The sequence below is a fragment of the Asterias amurensis genome, chromosome 6 (genome assembly GCF_032118995.1).
Source record: "Asterias amurensis chromosome 6, ASM3211899v1".
In the NCBI taxonomy this organism is placed as follows: Eukaryota; Metazoa; Echinodermata; class Asteroidea; order Forcipulatida; family Asteriidae; genus Asterias; species Asterias amurensis.
Genome location: NC_092653.1, coordinates 10,678,068 through 10,698,523, shown reverse-complemented (window position 1 = coordinate 10,698,523; position 20,456 = coordinate 10,678,068). Strand labels below are relative to the sequence as shown.

The following is a 20,456-nucleotide window of genomic DNA, read 5'->3' as shown; positions in this document are numbered from 1 at the left end:
GTGTAGACTTCGAGCAAGAGTCTGATAGGGCCGAATTTTAACGTCAGTCGAGCCATTAACTATATTTTTGCACTTTATATTGTTGGCGTCATCACATGGGTTTTGGCATTATGTGAATGCTGGTCGTAGTTTTTAAATAGAGAACCGGCCTCCTTCCTGTGTCCCTACATTTTAATATTATAAGTAAACTGAACTAAATTTACAAATTTAATGTGTTGCAGTTGTTGCTTGGCAATACTCTTCTTTTTTTTCTTTTTTCTTTTCCTCAGTAACTTCGGGTGAGATCTCGCGTTGTTCTTCTCATAATCGTCGGGATAATTTATGTGCTGCGTGGTGCTGATGCTAGTCTTGGTGCAAGACGTTTCTCTTTTCCCTTTCACGCACACCGCGTCCAATTCACCAACCGCAACGACTCACCTGACTGAGGCATACAACCAACACGACGTATGAAGCTAAACCACGGATGGTTGTGATTAAAATACGCATGCGCAAATTGTGATTAGTCTCTTGCAGTCGTAATGTTGTGTTTATTTTTGAGCCAATACTATTTTCTGTATTAAACCATCTAAAGTTCAACCCCGTCATATTTTGTAACGTAACTGCTTTGGGTAAACTGTCTACTGGTTGGATCATGAATGGAGGTTTTCTTACCCTGTGTTCGCACTATTTCCCAAATAAACAGTGTGATTTGCATATTCATGAATATGCATTTAGGCAGAAGTTCAACCCAGTGTTTTGCATCTCAGTTTGTTAACACGGGAGGGCGCCAAAAAGCTCTGAAAGGTGCTCATAGATTCATAGCCGCAACCAATGCTTGTGCTAATTAATATTCAAAAGTTATTTTAAAAACTATTTTAAGTATCTGAACCTCTTGAAAACCAATATAATTGGTCACCGAAGTTGAAAGAGAATAATGAAAAAAAAAATAATAATAATTATACCCTTGTTGCAAATCATTTGTATGCTTTCAGATGCCGTACAAAAGGCTTACGGCATGAAGTATTTTAATACTTGAGTGAGAAATAACCTTTTTCTCAAAAACTACCCGAGGAAGTCGTTTCTCAAATCGTTTTATACTACCAACAGCTCTCCCGAGCCCATGATCCATACATCTATAGCATGGATGCCAGCCATTAACAAACTATGCCGTGGATTTTTTTCTAGAGCACTTTTTCAAGTTTGGCTGGTGTACTATACTAGCTCTCCATTAATTGCATGTTTGGAAGTTTTCATGTTTGTTAGCAATTTGTCTTAGTAATCACCAATATTGCCCAGTGCATTAAGTACAAAAGTAGCAAAAAAAAACCCAGCAGAATTATGCTTATCAGAATAAGGTTACCAGCAAAAATAACCATGTCACCTTTGTGACTGGTATCCTGCTCACTTTTGTGATTAGTCTCTTGCAGTCGTAATGTTGTGTTTATTTTTGAGCCAATACTATTTTCTGTATTAAACCATCTAAAGTTCAACCCCGTCATATTTTGTAACGTAACTGCTTTGGGTAAACTGTCTACTGGTTGGATCATGAATGGAGGTTTTCTTACCCTGTGTTCGCACTATTTCCCAAATAAACAGTGTGATTTGCATACAACTAATACAACATCTGATTTCTTTTCAATTTTTGGCAGGTCAGCTTTTCGGAATTTTTGCTAATTAGGCCATACCCCGGAAAAAAAACACAGACAAATAATGTGTTTTTTCCTAAACCGCTGCAAGTATGATCACTTTTTCACTTCCCAAGCCAAATAGGACCAACCTCAAAGCCTACATTTATCACATCTCCTCAAAAGCTGAAGTACATAGCACCCAGGTTGTGATAAATTGTTATAGGCCCCTAGCGACACAATTAATTGCATGACCCCAAAAAAATATTATTAAACAGAATTTGAGGGCATGGAATGATAACCCTGTTTTGCGCATGACTTTTGGCCTATAGTGGCACCCTGACAACTAATGGGGCTTATTCGTCTCTCGTCACCTCTTGGCTATTGTAAAAATATATTCCATCAAAGATAATTGAGCTAAAACAGAACACGAACAAGCATAAACAATTATATAAATTCCCTATTTTTAAAAACCTTTTTCTTTTCAGAAGAAAGCAACAATAATAAGCCCAAATACTGTGAACAGAAACCGAGACACAAAGTCATTTATTAATATTTGGTCCGTTCCGGCCACGCCCTTCTAATTGTGTTCTTTTTAGATCTAAATAATTTGTTTTAGTGTTCGGGCGCGAGCAATCTCAAAATATACCAATACTTTTTAGCACTGACAATTAATTACGTAGGGGCTTTGAAAAGACAGGAGAATACGGGAACACAAAGTTATAATAATTACCAGGAATATCACTACCGAGTAAGCATTAATTGTAATAATTATTACGAACCGGTGTCTCTCATTTACAAAAAACTGCTATGATAGATAACAAGTCATGATAGTTGTATTAGGGGGGCTATAGTTCAAATGAAATGTAAGTCGTTATTGTGACTTTTACTTGAATATTTATAAGATGTAGGCTTTGGTTGAAATTATTGTTACGTTGAATTGCAGTTTCTTTCTTTCCTGACAATGAAAACCGTTTGTACAGTGTTTAACCTCTAGCAAAGTGTTGTCATGTCAAGCAATAACTCAATTGCGACTGCAGGGCTTCGGTGTAATAGATGAAAGGAAATAGATAGGGCTTACCTGTTTTTAATAATATAAATCAACTCAACTTTTAAATCACCACACTGGATAATGTTTTAAAAGCATTTTCAACTCGATGCGCTTTTCAGTTAGAAGAGTCGTCTTAGGTAAATGTATACAAATTAAAAATGACACGGCATGAATTAAACTTTACTTTACTGGCTAACTTAAATCCATAAATAAATTGAGTTTATGTCAATATTGGTTTGAAAGTTTGTGACTAGTGGAAACTTTTGAAAAGATGTCGGTGAAGCAATTTCATTGAAACCACGCAACTATTTACCGTGACATTGACATTCTTACCGATCCATAATAATCTCGACAGTAAGGAAGTATCGTGTATGTTGAATATCTTCAATCTATCTTAAGTTTCTGTTGTATTTGTTGGTATAATTCACTCTCCCAGGCAAATTGATAAGAAACTCCAGCGCATCCCCAAAAAGGCCAGCAGGATTATTGAAGCAGACACTATAAGAGCATGCAAGAAATCATGGAAGATTACATTATGACTCAGTTTAATAAGTTTTAACCATTTTTTTCAGAACCACTCAGGCAGGGTCCGACAACTATCTCTCAAGACCAACAGTTTTAATAAATCGTTTTCTACCTAGCGCAATATTAACCTTTGTAACAATAGTTGGTCGAGATAACGTGGTGCATTTTTAAAATTTGTTGATTATTGTATATTTTATGATCTGTATTATCCCCCTTTCTATTACTTTAATTTTATAAATATATTCTTGTTGTCTATTGTTTTTATGCCTTTACTTGTATTAGATTCTCCTTATAGGCCCAAACACAGGGAAAACAAATTTCATGCTGTTATTATGACAATAAATATTTTGAATCTTTGAATATCAAGTTGTCTTCAAATGCAGAAAAGCGTTAAAGTTACAGGCCTTTTACGGTTCGAATGGTTTTAGGCTTTCCTCTCTTGTTTGTCAAAACAGAAGTTGCATTTTCCAATGAAAAAGGAACCAAAATCTAATAATAAACACAAACATACATGCGAATAAACGCAGCAACATGTTCTTCAATAATTTTGATCAAGATTTTTATCACAACCATGGATAAAGGAAAATACAATATTTCCTGCCTCCATGTTACATTTATGCGGAGTTCCTTTGCCCTTCCAAATATCAGTCAACTTAATGAGTGCTGTATAAAACAAAAAAAGGAAAATGAACATGGAGATCCATTGGTTGACAATTTGCATCGAAAAATTTCATTTAAAACTTTAATGTAACAAACTGTCTCCCTTCCTCCACCGTTGACAATAACTTTTGCCTCAAAAACTTAACTCTAGAATGTGAATGAAATGAAGATTCACAAAAAGTTGAAAACAAATCAGAGGAAGCTATTATTGCATTTGGTGCGTCTATTCGCACAATCTTTATTTCTTTAATGATAGGCAAATACCGTATTATTTCATTGTTGTTTATAAAAAACATTGTTAATTTGCAGTTGGAAATACGTTGTACAAAAGGTTAAAATGATGCAAAGAAACAATCCCTCTTCAAAGTTGTGGTTGCAGCCATTTTAACTATTATTTCTGTAATGTTGAAATTTGATTATAACGAGGGTTATAAAACCATACTATATTGCTGACATATCTTTGATGACGAGTTGTTTTATTTGTTAAAAGAAGTTTAAAAAAAGTGAAAGTGGTACCAATCTCCCTAGACGCATTTTTTTCCACCAAAGGTTAATTCAACAATTCAAAGTACATTCATACATCATAAAAGTATGGAACTTTAAAGGAACACGTTGCCTTGGATCGGACGAGTTGGTCAAAACAAAAGCGTTTGTAACCGTTTTTTATAAAATGCATATGGTCGGAAAGATGTTATAAAAGTAGAATACAATGATCCACACAAGTTTGCCTCGAAATTGCGTGGTTTTCCTTCTACTGTGCGAACTAACATGGTCGGCCATTTATGGGAGTCAAAATTTTGACCCCCATAAATGGCCGACGTGTTAGTCGACGAGGTAAAAGGAAAACCACGCAATTTCGAGGCATGTTTGTGTGGATCATTGTATTCTACTTTTACAACATCTTTCTACCCATATGCATTTTATAAAAAACGGTTACAAACGCTTTTCAAAGACCAACTCGACCGATCCAAGGCAACGTGTTCCTTTAATCTAAACGTGAGAAGAAAATGTATGCATTTGTACAATTCGTTTTTACAACAATACATAGCAGTACAACATTGTCCATGTCCAACTTGTATAATCAAGAAGAAATTGCACATTATTTTAATATATAAAGGTTCATGTAAATGATACTACAGAAACTGCTTTAAAAACAACCAAGCTTCTTTAACTGTTCTTTTTTTCCACAAATAGAAACGATAATACCACACAAAATTGTCTTGAGCCATTAATGAAAGCTGAACTTTGATGCGTTGGAAGGATGAAATCATCTGCTCTGCAACTTGGCCTTCTATCTTGAACACCCATCCGTTTGCATCCAATGGAACAGGCCAATGAAAGAATACAAAAAGGAAATACATACTTAGTTGAATTTAATAAAATCATGTAGAAATTATGAGATGAGTGGCTGTGGCAAATATTTGTTTTGTTTCAAGACAGGGTAACACACAAGTACATGTCAGAAGACTACACATTCATTTCTCATGTGTTTATTTTGAATAAAGACAAAAACAACTGTTAGAAAATTATTGCTGGTATGCCAGAGCTTTCCTTCGGCTTACATTGTCTGTAAACTTGCCTCAAAGTTTATAGTTGTAATTCTCTTTTTAAGCTATTTTATGATACAAACCTACTTTTTTATGAATGGATGTATTCAGGTTTTTAATTGAATTGTGTAGTTCCCATTGCATTGTGTATGGTTGTGTAGTTTCCCATTGACTTGTGTATGGTTGTGTAGTTTCTCATTGACCTGTGTATGGTTGAGTAGTTTCCCATTGACTTGTGTATGGTTGTGTAGTTTCCCATTGACTTGTGTATGGTTGTGTAGTTTCCCATTGACTTGTGTATGGTTGTGTAGTTTCCCATTGACTTGTGTATGGTTGTGTAGTTTCCCGTTGACTTGTGTATGGTTGTGTAGTTTCCCATTGACTTGTGTATGGTTGTGTAGTTTCTCATTGACTTGTGTATGGTTGTGTAGTTTCCCATTGACTTGTGTATGGTTGTGTAGTTTCCCATTGACTTGTGTATGGTTGTGTAGTTTCCCATTGACTTGTGTATGGTTGTGTAGTTTCCCATTGACTTGTGTATGGTTGTGTAGTTTCCCATTGACTTGTGTATGGTTGTGTAGTTTCCCATTGACTTGTGTATGGTTGTGTAGTTTTCCACTGACTTGTGTATGGTTGTGTAGTTTCCCATTGACTTGTGTATGGTTGTGTAGTTTCCCATTGACTTGTGTATGGTTGTGTAGTTCCTATTGAGTTGTGTATGGTTGTGTAGTTTCCCATTGACTTGTGTATGGTTGTGTAGTTTCCCATTGACTTGTGTATGGTTGTGTAGTTTCCCACTGACTTGTGTATGGTTGTGTAGTTTCCCATTGACTTGTGTATGGTTGTGTAGTTTCCCATTGACTTGTGTTTGGTTGTGTAGTTTCCCATTGACTTGTGTATGGTTGCGTAGTTTCCAATTGACTTGTGTACGGTTGTGTAGTTTCCTATTGAGTTGTGTATGGTTGTGTAGTTTCCCATTGACTTGTGTATGGTTGTGTAGTTTCCCATTGACTTGTGTATGGTTGTGTAGTTTCCCATTGACTTGTGTATGGTTGTGTAGTTTCCCATTGACTTGTGTATGGTTGTGTAGTTTCCCATTGACTTGTGTATGGTTGTGTAGTTTCCCATTGACTTGTGTATGGTTGTGTAGTTTCCCATTGACTTGTGTACACTCTTAAAACTAAACATTTGAATCCAACACTTGCATGAGTTCGGTGAGTGACTACACTTTGAAAGTGTTGGATCTAGTGTTTTGTTTGTTAAATCTAGCATTTTAATTGTTCGATTCAACGCAAAAAGGGTCAATTCAACAATTTAAGTGTTATTTCAACATTTCTCAAAAATATTCCTTGGAATTGTTGGATCAGCTTTTGAAACGTTAAAATAGCATTTAAATTTTTGACTGAATACTTAAAAGTGCTGGATTTAACAGATATAATGCCGGATTCAACACTTTCAAAGTGTAGTCACTCACCGAACTCATGCAAGTGTTGGATTTAACTCTTTAGTTTTTAGAGTGTATGGTTGTGTAGTTTCCCATTGACTTGTGTATGGTTGTGTAGTTTCCCATTGACTTGTGTATGGTTGTGTAGTTTCCCATTGACTTGTGTATGGTTGTGTAGTATCCCATTGATTTGTGTATGATTGTGTAGTTTCCCATTGACTTGTGTATGGTTGTGTAGTTTCCCATTGACTTGTGTATGGTTGTGTAGTTTCCCATTGACTTGTGTATGGTTGTGTAGTTTTCCATTGACTTGTGTATGGTTGTGTAGTTCCCTTTGAGTTGTGTACGGTTGTGTAGTTTCCCTTTGAGTTGTGTACGGTTGTGTAGTTTCCCATTGAGTTGTGTATGGTTGTGTAGTTTCCCATTGACTTGTGTATGGTTGTGTAGTTTCCCATTGACTTGTGTATGGTTGTGTAGTTTCCCATTGACTTGTGTATGGTTGTGTAGTTTCCCATTGACTTGTGTATGGTTGTGTAGTTTCCCATTGACTTGTGTACACTCTTAAAACTAAACATTTGAATCCAACACTTGCATAAGTTCGGTGAGTGACTACACTTTGAAAGTGTTGGATCTAGTGTTTTGTTTGTTAAATCTAGCATTTTAATTGTTCGATTCAACGCAAAAAGGGTCAATTCAACAATTTAAGTGTTATTTCAACATTTCTCAAAAATATTCCTTGGAATTGTTGGATCAGCTTTTGAAACGTTAAAATAGCATTTAAATTTTTGACTGAATACTTAAAAGTGCTGGATTTAACAGATATAATGCCGGATTCAACACTTCCAATTGTAGTCACTCACCGAACTCATGCAAGTGTTGGATTTAACTCTTTAGTTTTTAGAGTGTATGGTTGTGTAGTTTCCCATTGACTTGTGTATGGTTGTGTAGTTTCCCATTGACTTGTGTATGGTTGTGTAGTTCCCCATTGACTTGTGTATGGTTGTGTAGTTCCCCATTGACTTGTGTATGGTTGTGTAGTTTCCCATTGACTTGTGTATGGTTGTGTAGTATCCCATTGACTTGTGTATGATTGTGTAGTTTCCCATTGACTTGTGTATGGTTGTGTAGTTTCCCATTGACTTGTGTATGGTTGTGTAGTTTCCCATTGACTTGTGTATGGTTGTGTAGTTTTCCATTGACTTGTGTATGGTTGTGTAGTTCCCTTTGAGTTGTGTACGGTTGTGTAGTTTCCCATTGAGTTGTGTATGGTTGTGTAGATTCCCATTGACTTGTGTATGGTTGTAAAGTGTCCTACTGACTTGTGTATGGTTGTGTAGTTTCCCATTGACTTGTGTATGGTTGTGTAGTTTCCCATTAATTTGTGTATGGTTGTGTAGTTTCCCATTGAGTTGCGTACGGTTGTGTAGTTAACTTGAGTTGGAAACTTACCATATTTTTATAATAGCAACATACCTCGATAATTTGCTGAGTGCAACTAAACTGATGCCGATCCATTATCTTGGTGATGTTTTTAGCAATCGTCCCTCTGTCTCCCCCCCCTGCTCTTTACGTCCGCAGCCGGCCGCCTTGAAGAGAAAACGCCACGGGTCGTCGGAATAAATTAGTATAGGTAACAAATATTCATGATTCACATCTTGACTGATGAAGAGGAAACGACATGGACAAGAGACTAAGCAAGCACTGGTTCCAACAGCACATACATTGTTCATAAACCAAATGAGAAACAGGGAACCAGCGGCAGTTACCATAGAACGTGCATGGTTGTAGTTCGTGGTTTAGCTTCATACGTCTGTTCTGTTATATATCTCCCTGACTTATAGTCCACTCACCGGGGCGGTGAGTGGACTAAGTCAGGTGAGTCGGTGCGGGCGCTGTCGGTGAATTGGCCGCGGTGTCCGTGAAAGGGAAACGATAAACGTCTTGCACCAAGACTATGATGATGCACAAGGAGGACAGCCATGGTGAGGGTTTATAAAGGCCAAGTCACACAGGCCCCGATAACGAGAACGAAAACGACAAAAATGCACGCCCTCGATTGGTTGAAAGAGCGTGTATGGGCGTATTCTGCGTGGAGCATTTCAACCAATCGAATGCGTGCATTTTTATCGTTATCGTTTTCGTGGCCTCTGTGACTTGGGGCCGTGTCAGAATTGACGGCTATACATCTACGGCTATAATTATTTCACCGTTGAAGTATGGTTTATACATGTAGTTAGCAACAGCCGTAGCCATAACCGCCATTTCGGATACGGGCTGACTCAAAGGCTCTTGTTTCTAGGCACCAGTGGCAATTTACAACGCCTCTATCCAGTGTGACGACGTAGGCTACGCGTCCACTTCGCACTAAACTGGTCCCACTATACTGATGAAGGGATAAGATTTGACGAATTTGAAAATTTACTTGATGAACTTTTGTTTGTCAGAAAATGTTTTGTATAGTCTTGGTAATTGATCCAAATCGTATGATGTCGTTTTTTAAAGATGGCTTTTACAATCTGCTAAAGGCAGGATCACTAAAATCTTTCTTACAAGTCGCTAATGCAGCCAACAGAAATAGCCAGAGACGCTGATGCGCGGCCCTTCAATACAGCTCAACTCGAAAACGTTTGATTATAAGATCATTCCTGGTACAATATTAAAGAGGTTGAGACAGGAAATAGACTTTCGTTCCGTTTTATGACAAAACAGCTCATCTTTAACCGTCTTGCTTTTTTACAATTGTTTCGAGGCGGCTGTTGTGGCATGCGTGGACCGCGCTTGATTCGCGTCTTTGTGATTTTTTTAAGCAACTAGCCTAACCCGTCAGTAAATCAGACCAAGTATTACACGCAAAATCATTGTTATACTTTATGTTAAAAAACTTTATTAACATCCTTATCTACCTTTTTTCGCTCTAAAAAATATTATCACTTTGTTTGCCAGTTGTTCTGGATGACATTTTATTTTGTGTGTTCTCGGAGAGCTTTATATTTAATCAATGATACTTAGAAGATCAATGTGAACTCGGCAAAAGTTTTGCTGGTAATCAAAAACCATGTGATTATTTTTCATGGTTTATGAATTTTCGAAATGGTCTAGTACATTACTCAGCAGCACAAAGGGAACAATTTGCTTACGTTTCTTTTTGTAAAGAGCTTAGCTAAAGGCATACCAATAATTACAAAGGGAAACATGTCTAGGCGTAATAGTACTTCAAGTTCTTTAGTATTGTTTGGGTTCATGTAGCTTTTGTACAAACAACTGCATATAGCGCTATGTGTCTGCATGTACGATAGTCTAGGGCAGATGCCAATGGGTGCTGGCTCATGCGTGGTGATAGACATCGGGTTCGTAAGTGCGCCATCATCGATGCTGAGAAGTCAGGACTTTCCAGTTTAAAGCTATTTACATTGTCACAAGATTAGCATGGTTTTTGTAGAGCTGCATCTATCCAGACTTGAACAACAACACGGCAACCTGGCCGAGGTAGAAGTAGATGAAGTGCTTGGTTTCGTGAGTGACGTAGCTGCCAAAGTTTCTACCCACGATGCAATGCCAGGTGGGGTTGTACTTCCGGTCAAACTCCTTCTTGATGTAGGCGGCAATGTCCTTCTCCACGTTGAACTTCTCCATGGCTTGGGTTGCGCACTCAATGGCGTCTTGCTGGATATCTTCGGCCATGTCGGCATTCTTGACTACTGCTTTGCGTTCAGACATAGTGATGATTGTTGTATTTCTGCAGGAACGAAAGAAGAAACAAAAGTTGTAAAATGCAGAATATTTTTTGAGCTGCCATTTTTCTTGCAGAATGTTTGAAGGCTTTTAGACACTATTTTATAATAATCATTATTAGGCGCAATTTTGTATTGTGGTGAATATATCAACCTTTTCAGAGAATCACGATATGCTTTGCGGTGAAAAGATTTATAACGCGATAATGCAGTGGAAATGGGTGCTGTTCAAGCAATAGCGCGCTAAAGACGGGGCGATTTCCGCGAACACCCCTTATTACAGAATGGTTGATCCATACCTCCATGGTTGATCCAGCCGATCGCGGTTGGTCGTGCGTGGAGACACAATGAGCTAGGGTGAACCTAGAGTGAGCTTTATACATCAAAACAACCGTAAATTTGGGTAGGAAATTTCAGTTTTGTGAAGTTTTTAGTGAATTAACTCCGACAGCAAAAAGGCCTCACATGAATCGTAAATAATATGTTCTGTGTACTGGGAATCGTTTCACTCGCGTCTAGTAAACAGGGAACCGGTTATTGCGGGTTAATGACGCTTGGTGATTGAAAAGGTATGCGATAGAGAGGCCCAAAAGGTTCAAGAGAGACAAGTTTCCCTCGACTCCGTTGCGTTGAAATTGAACGGAAGGGTCTGGTCCAATCATGGTCCAACCATGGAGGTAGAAGTAGACCATGTAGGTACAGGTCCTACATGGGCAGGCATACATCACGTCCACCAGCGGTGGAAGTCACTCGGTTATTAATTTTCGCCAAAGTACTGATGATGGTCACATACATGACATACACAATTTCCAATTAAAATTTCTTAATGTTATAGTATCATCATCGATAATTTTGAACAATTTACTTACTAAAATATTCAATCAAACACTTACCAAGTTATCTTGAAATTTGTGAATTTTCCGGATTTTTTTTTGGTAGCTCTTGGTCTCTCTCTCGTCTCTGGAATTTGTTCTTATGGTGAAATCTCTCAATTGATTGTGTTTTTACACTACCTGCATGCTCTGCCGGGCGCCCCTCCCTTGACCCCCCCCTTCTTTATCCACTTGTTTGATAACAGGCTCCGCGGTAACCTGTTTCTACATTTCTGATTGGTCATTTCGGTAGCTTGCTCTCGGTAGCTTGTAACAAATTATGCAGGTATGCTGGACGGTGATTGGTAGATATATCAAAACGTTCTGTTCCTATTCGCTCTAAAGAGGATGTGCTACAGCAGCTCGTAACAAACGCCACATGACATGCGTAGTGTTGTTAAGCTCATGACGTTTCCAACATACCGAGTGCAATAGCCCCCCCCCCCCAAGGTATAGTGCACACGGTACACGAAAAAACCTTTCAATTGTTGATAAACAAGCCGCAACACGTACAGAATTTTAATATGTTCTGTAAACTTTCAATTAAATTACTTCCCATGATTGTTTGATTCATACAAACGAAAAAATAAAGCTTTGTAATCTTGAAAAGTTGGGTTGAGGGCATTTATATGAGAGGAAAATAATATAAATTTCCCATGCGTCACAACACCGAGCAAAAACTCTAAGCAGTTTATACTTTTACATACATTTCTGTTGACTAATTTCTTTTGACTATAATTAAACATTCATACCGAGTTTACGCAGGAATACCGATGAATTTCTTTGCAGAGAAAATTCAGGATTTGATCTTTAACCTCATTAACGCACGCGCTACGGATAGGTTTGTGATGCTTTCAAGCATAGAGGAAGGACCTGTCCTTCCTCTATTTTTCAAGCATCGGATGACCGATCGATTGTGCATGTTTTGCGCTCCATTGTGTGTGCAGGCTCCATACATTATTTTGTTAAGGGGACGCGATGTGTGCGCATGCCCGTCCCGTACCGTGAATTGCGCATGTGCACAGAGAACTCAAGCATCGCATTAGTTAGTGCACAACAATTCCTTGTGAACCTCGTGTGTGAATTCATTTTTGACAAAACATTACGATTTTTAACAGTGAATTTCTCCCGTTTTCCCCCTTTTCCTTTCCCTGAACTTGAACCAACTCCTTTCGTGACCGGTTAGAGGGAAACATTTGAGTTCAGATAACTTTTCCGAGGCTCCGTTTTTGTTGTAAAAAACGATGGCGTACTACGGCCGAGGTGGTGGTGGTGGCGGAGGCTCATCGCGCGGCCGTGACAGTGGGAGTCCCACAGACGGCCGAATCTACGTCGGTAATCTACCTCCTGATATCCGTGACAAAGACATCGAAGACATCTTCTTCAAGTATGGTAGAATCAACAAAATTGACTTGAAAAACAAGTCTGTTGGACCACCTTTCGCCTTTGTGGAGTTCGAGGACAAAAGGTATACATTTTAAACATTTTTATTTATTTTATTATTTTAAAACTCGGTCGGTTGGCCTTTATTATTTTGAACCATTATTTTTACTCCTTACTTATTTAAAGGAACACGTTGCCTTGGATCGGTCGAGTTGGTCTTTAAAAAGCGTTTGTAACCGTTTTTTATAAAATGCATATGGGTAGAAAGACCTTGTCGACTAACACGTCGGCCATTTATGGGGGTCAAAATTTTGACTCCCATAAATGGCCGACCATGTTAGTTCGCACAGTAGAAGGAAAACCACGCAATTTCGAGGCAAACTTGCCATTTACAGCTCATCAATCAAGGTGTGCTAACGGTTATCGCCGCAGCTCTGTAACTTATCGTTAATTTAGTCTAAGCCCTCTTTTCTTTGCAAAAATAGTTAATGGCCTGACGTTTCGACCCTAGCTGAGTCTTTCTCGGAAAAGTCTTTTCTTTATAACAAAAACATATATTTTTCAACAGGGATGCAGAAGATGCTATTTACTACAGAAATGGTTATGATTATGATGGTTATCAACTCCGTGTTGAGTGCCCTCGTAATACTGGCTCCAGGGGCGGCGGCGGCGGGTACAGTGGGGGCGGTGGTGGTGGAGGAGGAGGGGGTGGTGGTGGCGGCGGAGGTGGAAGGAGAGGCGGTCCTCCACCCAGGAGGTCTCATTTCAGGTGTGTCGTGTCAGGTAAGGTACAAGGAAAGCTGTTCAATCATTACTTTCCTAATAATGATGTTTTGTCATTCCTTTTTTTTTTCCCAGCACAGCCAAGAATCTTGAATTGTTGAAATACATTGTGATGACTGAGGTTTTAGGTGAAAAGGTGTCAAAATTTGCATTCAATTTAAAAATGTCTGTTCAACTTGTTAAAAACAGGGTGTCCAAAAAACACTCAGACACCCCTCTGGATAACACTTATGATGACACACGTTTGCAGTTCATACGTTTCAACGCTCGATTTCTGTTTGAATATGCTTGGAAATTTGAATCTTAGACTTTTGTTATGATTCTTTCAGCTTCACAATGCAATGTACAAATGACTTTAAAGACCAGGACAAAATTCTGATCTAGTAAAGATTCTGAGCTGCAAGCTCTGTTTGGTCTCATGGATTTTCAATCGAGCACTGTATGCTGCCATTCTACATCATTTACAGGTCCAGCAAAAATTCTGATCTACATGTTCTGTGGTCTTGTAGATTTTCAACCCATTGGCGAGCACTGTATGCTGCGATTCAACATCCTAATACAACATTGTTTTTCTCACCCTCAAAGTTTCAAAATCAAACTAGCATAAATGTAGGATTTAAAACTAGAGCAATTAGAGCATACAGATCGAAGCGTCGAGTTGAAACCAACAGTTCTTTTCAGAACCATCCCAACTCATTTGGAGATAGTCAATACATGGTGTTACCGCAAACCTTTCCTTATAAGATAAATGTCTTCAATGATTGCATGTTAACAATTTGCCTCGCCCAGGACTCCCCTCCACCGGTAGCTGGCAGGACCTGAAAGACCACATGCGTGAAGCCGGTGATGTTTGCTACGCTGACGTTCATCGAGATTGCACCGGTGTAGTAGAGTACGTGAGTGAGGAAGACATGCGCTATGCCGTCAAGACCTTAGATGACTCAAAGTTTCGCTCTCATGAGGTAATATATTTCAGCCACTTTTTGTTTGGATGGAGGTCATCAAGGCCGATATTGTAACGCCCGGCCCTAGATTCCACGCAGTTTGGGAGCAGTTTCAAAGAGCTGCTTCAGCTCAAAAAGTAGCTAAGCATAGCGTGATTTTGCTTATAAGATTGTATCCTTACCAGTCAAAACACCATGTCACATCTATGTGTGGTATCCTGCTCGTTTTTGATAATTAGCTATATTTGTAATCTGCTTAAACAGCTCTTTGAAATTGGGCCATTTACTAGTAGAAGCGGCAGTGCATATTCAAATCAACTTCTTGGCATCAAGTGGGTTGTTTGACTAAATGTCAGTCCACAATTTTACCGGTACTCAACTGAGTACAAAAATACATTTCACAGTCCTACCTCCCTGGTGGTTTACTGGGATCACTCCTCGCCTATCAAAATCAAACAATGGACCGATCCGGCCTATCAATCAAACTGTGCGCGTTCACCCATTTGACCAATCACAGCAATGATTGTGGTCGGACAAACTCGGTCCAGAATCGTGCAGAATGTCATTGGGAGTGTTTGTACAAGTGTCTTGCTCACGTGTGCGGTGGGCGGAGCTTAGTGGAAAGCCGGAACGGTCCATTGGTACTTTAGCAACCAAACTGTTGGATTCTGATAATGATCTATGGTATGCCTGACACTGATCCCAGTGCAGTCCTTATCAAAATCATGTATATGTAGGTAGATTTTAAAATTAAATTAGTAGTCTGAAAAGACTTTTTTATAACTTTTGTTGAATGTGTTGTTTTTACTCCAGGGTGATCAATCGTACATCCGTGTTAAGGCCGACTACAGCCGCTCCAGTCGTTCCCGAAGTCGCTCTCCCATCAGCAAGCGACACTACAGCCCGAAGCGAAGTCCTCGACGCTCCCACAGTCCAAAGCGTCACTACAAGCGTTCATACTCTAGGTCCCGATCTCGCAGTCCCAGTCGCTCCAAGGGGCACTCCCACAGTCGCTCACACTCTCGCTAAAGTGAGGGACGACTGCGGGCCGGGAATGTCAGGCTGACCGTAGGATTAGCTTATAATGGAGTGGAAGACTTATCTTCACTCTTTCCTTCGCAATTTGCGAAACAACTGGGAAACCAAGGTTGGTTTGACAAAATAAGTTTTTTGAAGAAAACCAAGAACTTTACCACATGTAGAACAGTAACCTAGAAGTTTAGAGTATGATTGCTTACAATAATGCTTATAGATGAAGTAAAAAAAAACACAAGGCATCCAATTGTCTGCTGTACCCTGGCTATTGTGCACAACTTTCTCTTACTCTTAAATATATTGCGTTGTTGAAGAAATTACCAGAACTGTGAACGTAAACATTTGCGCAAACTTTCCATAAAAGACTTACAGTTGCACCTCAAGTAGTTGCCATTTTATTATGCTGTAGTGTTTGACTTGACTTTTCAAGATATGCTTTTTTTCATATTTGATATTTCTTTGATTTGTTACACCTCATAGTCATCACTTATTGTTTTTTTTTCACAAAGTTTTTTGTAAAATGCACAAGTAAGAATAAATTAATATGGTTGCTGAAAACGTTTTTAAAATATTCCTTCAATATTCTTATAAAAATGGTTTGTTATTGTGCCAACATGTAGAAGCTAACTCGCTAGACAATAATCACGCATCATCTGTTTTGAGAAGTATCTTGTAGACATTTTTAGTTTATGAATAGTTATTCTCATCATGTCAAAGAGGGACCCGTCATTTTTCTCCATTTTGGCCTCGGTTTGGTTTGGCTTATAAAGATTCATTGCTCCTGGTTCCAGGTTGGGTTGTAAACTTGAGAAAACTGGTTTACATTGCGCTTTAAACATGTGTGGTTTTTGGCATATTTTCTAGCTGATATTTTACCATAATATTTTGTAAGCTTGAGTTGATTTTTGTTTTTTTATTGGTTGGTGTTGGAAATTTTCAAAAAAAATACAAAATTGATAATTTCCTTGTGTGTTAAGTAAAAATGTGGATAATCTGATAATTTTAATAACTGAGCTGTAAAAATGCATGGGCTGCTTTTGATGAAGTGGTTAAGAGTGGTAATTTAGGAACACAATAATTAAACTACAGTCTACAGGTGAAGGACTTTCTTATGTGCACGAGTATTGAAACAAGAAATATTAAACGATTCCATTCCAATTATGTTTTGCATTAACCACCTTAAGAATCTCTTAACCGTATTGGGCAGGGAAATCAGCAAATCCCATTGATTTTGTTTAGTAAATATCTGCACATGTATGTAATGACCACACGTTGATTGCATAAACAGGGCCTTAACCAGCTTTGGGGGATTTCACAAAGGGTGAAAACTAGCCATAAGTTTTTAATATCTCGTAGGACTAGTCCTAAGTCAGGCCTAACTCTTTGTGAAATCGACCCCAGGGCTGTTTACAAAGGGGGTCATTTCTTGCTGTAATCAAAAACAGAACTCCATATGGGAACTCACTCAAAGTGTTTGACTCTGATTATGGTGATATGTCCATGAGAAAATGTCAAAAATCTGCTATGAGGATTTGGTAATAATCATCATAAGCCGCATGCACTTTTAGATATGGTGTGTTTTTATTGTAAATATTCTGACAAACAATTGATCTCCAGTTAAGATATTTAGTGTATCTAACATCTTGTATTTTTTTCAATATTCTCAGTGTCGTAAGGATGGACATTCACAAATTGGGATTTCTTAGGATTAGCGTTGGAATTCAAGGAGTCCACGATACGGATTCTTAAGGATTTTTGTTGTCATGACGGGATCAGGAAAAGATGGCTCAGAAAAAAAAAATGGAGCACCCAAATTTAGGATGAGGGATCCTACGGAGGGATTTTCGGATCAGGATGAAAGGATCATGGATTTGGATCAGGAACACAGGATTCCGGATTTGGATCAAAGGATTTGGATCAATGGATTAGGATCAAAAGAAGTTTTGGACGAATCGTGGATGGATTTGATGGTATGATTGAAATAAATGTTTGTTGTGCATTGTTTGAATTATGTTTGAATTATTTTTTATTTGTTACCATTATTTTTATTATTATATCACTATTTAAAAAAGTGTTCTCTTTTTTTTTTGGGGGGGGGGTGGGGGTGGGTGCTTGAAATTCATTTCTAAATGGGCTACTTGTACACTTTTTCTTAAATGTGACTAATTTGAATATTTGGGGCTGTGAGAAAAAACTTCTGTTTTGTTTTGTTTAAAGAACTGTTTGTATTTTATCCATCTATTTAGGAGACGCTGTATCTAAAAAAGTAAACAAACATCACCAGAAAATCTTTTCTATTATTCAAAAGTGCACACAAGATTTTGGTGTACATGTATGTGGGATATGTTCTCTTAGACCTACTTTATTACAGTGGGGTACGTGTATTTATGCATTGACTAGCATGTCTCTTTCTGTTTGGTGATGTATGTCTTGTGATTTTTCAACTTCATGGTGACAATTTACTTTAATTCCAATATTGTTTTTAGTTCAATGCGGTAATTTTTATTGTTAATAACAACATGTACTCTTGTTCTTTAATTCAAGTCTCACTGCTTTTTTGTTATTTCTTTTTAAAGTGACTTATCCGAAAAGATATTGAACGACTGATGCTATCCCGTTATTGAGAGATAGTTGGGTCCAATACTTAGTTCTTGTACGGGCAAGGTAGTACATGTATCTCATTGCTAAAAGGCCCTTCCGACTTTTATAAGTGCAATGTAGTATTATTATGAGGGAAATCTACATTTTTACGGGGAAGAATCAAGGGGCAATCAAGGCAGTTACTAGAGATGTGAAGGAAATTGATAGATTTTCCTTACTAAATTTCTTAAATAAGCTACATAACCGACTTGGTTTCCAACCTTTGGTCCAGAGGTTCTTGGATCCCTCCACTTAGTTTTGGTGCAATATCTCGTTTTGATTTGTCACAATTTTCCCATGAGCGGGCGCTATCATTTTCCACCAACTCTTCTTACAACACGAACCACAATATGACCAGGTTTTTGTTGTAAAAATGGTTTGTTGATGATGGTGCCCTCACATGGGGGAAGATGTGGCATATCAAAACAAGGTCTTGCACCAAGACTGTCCACTCTGTAAACTCCTCCCAATGTGGGTTTGCCTCTTCCCCATGCAGCTTGTAGGCTTACAAAGGTACAATGTACAGGCCAAACCTCATTCCGCAGAATAAGACAATATGCTATCTGATTTCTGATTTTATTTGTCCTTGGGGTGGGGGGGGGGGACACCAGCAGAGCCTTGTACAAGCCTTGTCAGCCCCTGTACTCACAAAATGTCCTACTTTTATTTTTATTTCAAGGGCCAAATAGATGATCTTGTTCTATTATTTTTACTTTGGGTGTGAACTTGACAAATGTTTCGATTTCCCCAATGAAAAGGAAATTGATACCTGTTGCACCCAAGTAATTTGCAGTGATTTTTTTTCACACAGCCAGGAAAGTACTGCCTATACAGTGCTTACTTTTATCAGTTTAAGGGTAAAACAAAATACATGTAGCATATCAATTGTTTTTTTCACTAATAATGGTGTATGTACACTGCTTTAGAAAAAACAACAAGCTGAGTGAATTAACCCAACTTTCCCAACTTCTCTTTCAAGGTTTAACCCGAGAGCCAGTTTCAATCAATTGGAGGGAAAAGGACACAATCTTTATTTTGGAATCACTGGATTTTACTGAACTCGGGATCAGATCTCCATTGGGAAAACAAATAGAAAGGAGGAGTCCCGCCCACCATGGATAAATATAATTTAGAAGTTTTGGGATATATTTTTGATTTCTACCTTTCGCTGATCTGAAGATGGCTAAATTTTGGATCCTTTCACGCCTCAAGGCCTTTAAGAGTTCCTGAGAGGCGGGGCTTAATAATATAAGTCATGATGTCATGTCTCGGAGTGTTTTTTTCAAGGACTCAGACTTGGACCCCAAGGACTTGGACCCCAAGGACTTGGACCCCAAGGACTTGGACCCCAAGGACTTGACTACAACACTAGTCTTTATTCCACGGCACTCTTCCCTGGTGAATAGAAGCTGAAGTCCAACTTGCAGCCTCTCCCCTGGAGACAAAAAGCCGACGCTTCACTTTTTGGAGATACTTAAATCATTTCGGGAAGTTCGTTTTCTCTGGGGAGCTTCTCTAGGAATGTCGATCAGGATCAAGATAATCATTCTGGAATTCTAGGGAACATTTCAAAAGACTTTGGAGAGGAAAACTGAAATATCACCTCATCTTGGCAGTTTCTTGGGATGTACGATTTTGAACTATTCAAGAGAGTACATTTGGAAATGAAAGGGGTTTTAAAGCAGCAGTGGGGTAACTTGACATTTTATTTCGGAGGGGGGGTCAAGTGGGGCAAACGCATAATTTGGAGGGCTATTGATGTATAAAATCTTTCACTTGTGCACTTTTTCAATCTCATTTGAAGGAGAGGGTTCTTAGTAGGCGTAAGGGGGGGGGGACTCGAAAAGAAAATACTAACTGCACAAACTGCACTTTTTAAAAGTTTTGATATTATCACTTTTCATTTATTTTAATATCAACAAATGTACAAAGTGTATGTATGGTTCCCCTTTGTCTCTGACAGGAGTAACAAATACTGTACTTGTCTCATAAAAAGTTCAGCTGCATACATGTATCTGAACTTGTTGAAACAAGTGCGGTATTTGCTACTATTGAAGGAAAACTTGTTTTGCAGTAATCCGTCAAAGTGTGTGATTCCTGAAATTTCAACCGCTAACAGGCATGACAGGTAGGGAAATCTGCTTCTGAGTTTAAAGGCACTGGAGACTATTGGTAACTACTCAAAATAATTGTAAGCATAAAACTTACTTGGTGAAAAGCAATGGAGAGCTGTTTGT

At 38.4% G+C, this 20,456-nt stretch overlaps 2 protein-coding genes across 4 annotated transcripts; one reads left to right on the top strand and one right to left on the bottom strand.

Annotated features, from left to right (window-relative positions):
- Positions 1-9,686: 9,686 nt before the first annotated feature.
- Positions 9,687-11,614, bottom strand: LOC139938955 (dynein light chain LC6, flagellar outer arm-like). The gene is made up of 2 exons (XM_071934639.1): positions 11,456-11,614; positions 9,687-10,567 (listed from the first exon to the last, which is right to left on the bottom strand). Exon 2 carries the CDS (start codon positions 10,546-10,548, stop codon positions 10,279-10,281), a length of 270 nt encoding a protein of 89 aa, XP_071790740.1. The 5' UTR covers positions 10,549-10,567; positions 11,456-11,614; the 3' UTR covers positions 9,687-10,278.
- Positions 11,615-12,411: 797 nt separating this feature from the next.
- LOC139938953 (serine/arginine-rich splicing factor 1A-like) lies at positions 12,412-20,354 on the top strand. 3 transcript variants are annotated; one of them, XR_011786243.1, is made up of 5 exons: positions 12,412-12,902; positions 13,386-13,600; positions 14,390-14,562; positions 15,358-17,549; positions 19,199-20,354. XR_011786243.1 is itself a non-coding variant. In XM_071934635.1 (4 exons), exons 1-4 carry the CDS (start codon positions 12,679-12,681, stop codon positions 15,571-15,573), a joined length of 828 nt encoding a protein of 275 aa, XP_071790736.1. In that variant the 5' UTR covers positions 12,412-12,678; the 3' UTR covers positions 15,574-18,117. The 3 variants fall into 3 exon arrangements, 1 of the variants encoding a protein (XP_071790736.1); XR_011786244.1 differs by lacking the exon at positions 19,199-20,354 and having other exon boundaries at positions 15,358-15,691; positions 17,247-18,117; XM_071934635.1 differs by lacking the exon at positions 19,199-20,354 and having other exon boundaries at positions 15,358-18,117.
- Positions 20,355-20,456: the final 102 nt, after the last annotated feature.

What these genes read in the sequence shown, in the direction of transcription:
- LOC139938955 (XM_071934639.1), bottom strand. Translation starts at nt 10,548, where the DNA reads ATGTCTGAACGCAAAGCAGTAGTCAAGAATGCCGACATGGCCGAAGAT.
- LOC139938953 (XM_071934635.1), top strand. Translation starts at nt 12,679, where the DNA reads ATGGCGTACTACGGCCGAGGTGGTGGTGGTGGCGGAGGCTCATCGCGC. An exon ending in GTGGAGTTCGAGGACAAAAG is followed by an intron (nt 12,903 to 13,385) that starts GTATACATTTTA and finishes ATTTTTCAACAG; the next exon opens with GGATGCAGAAGATGCTATTT. An exon ending in CAAAGTTTCGCTCTCATGAG is followed by an intron (nt 14,563 to 15,357) that starts GTAATATATTTC and finishes TTTTTACTCCAG; the next exon opens with GGTGATCAATCGTACATCCG.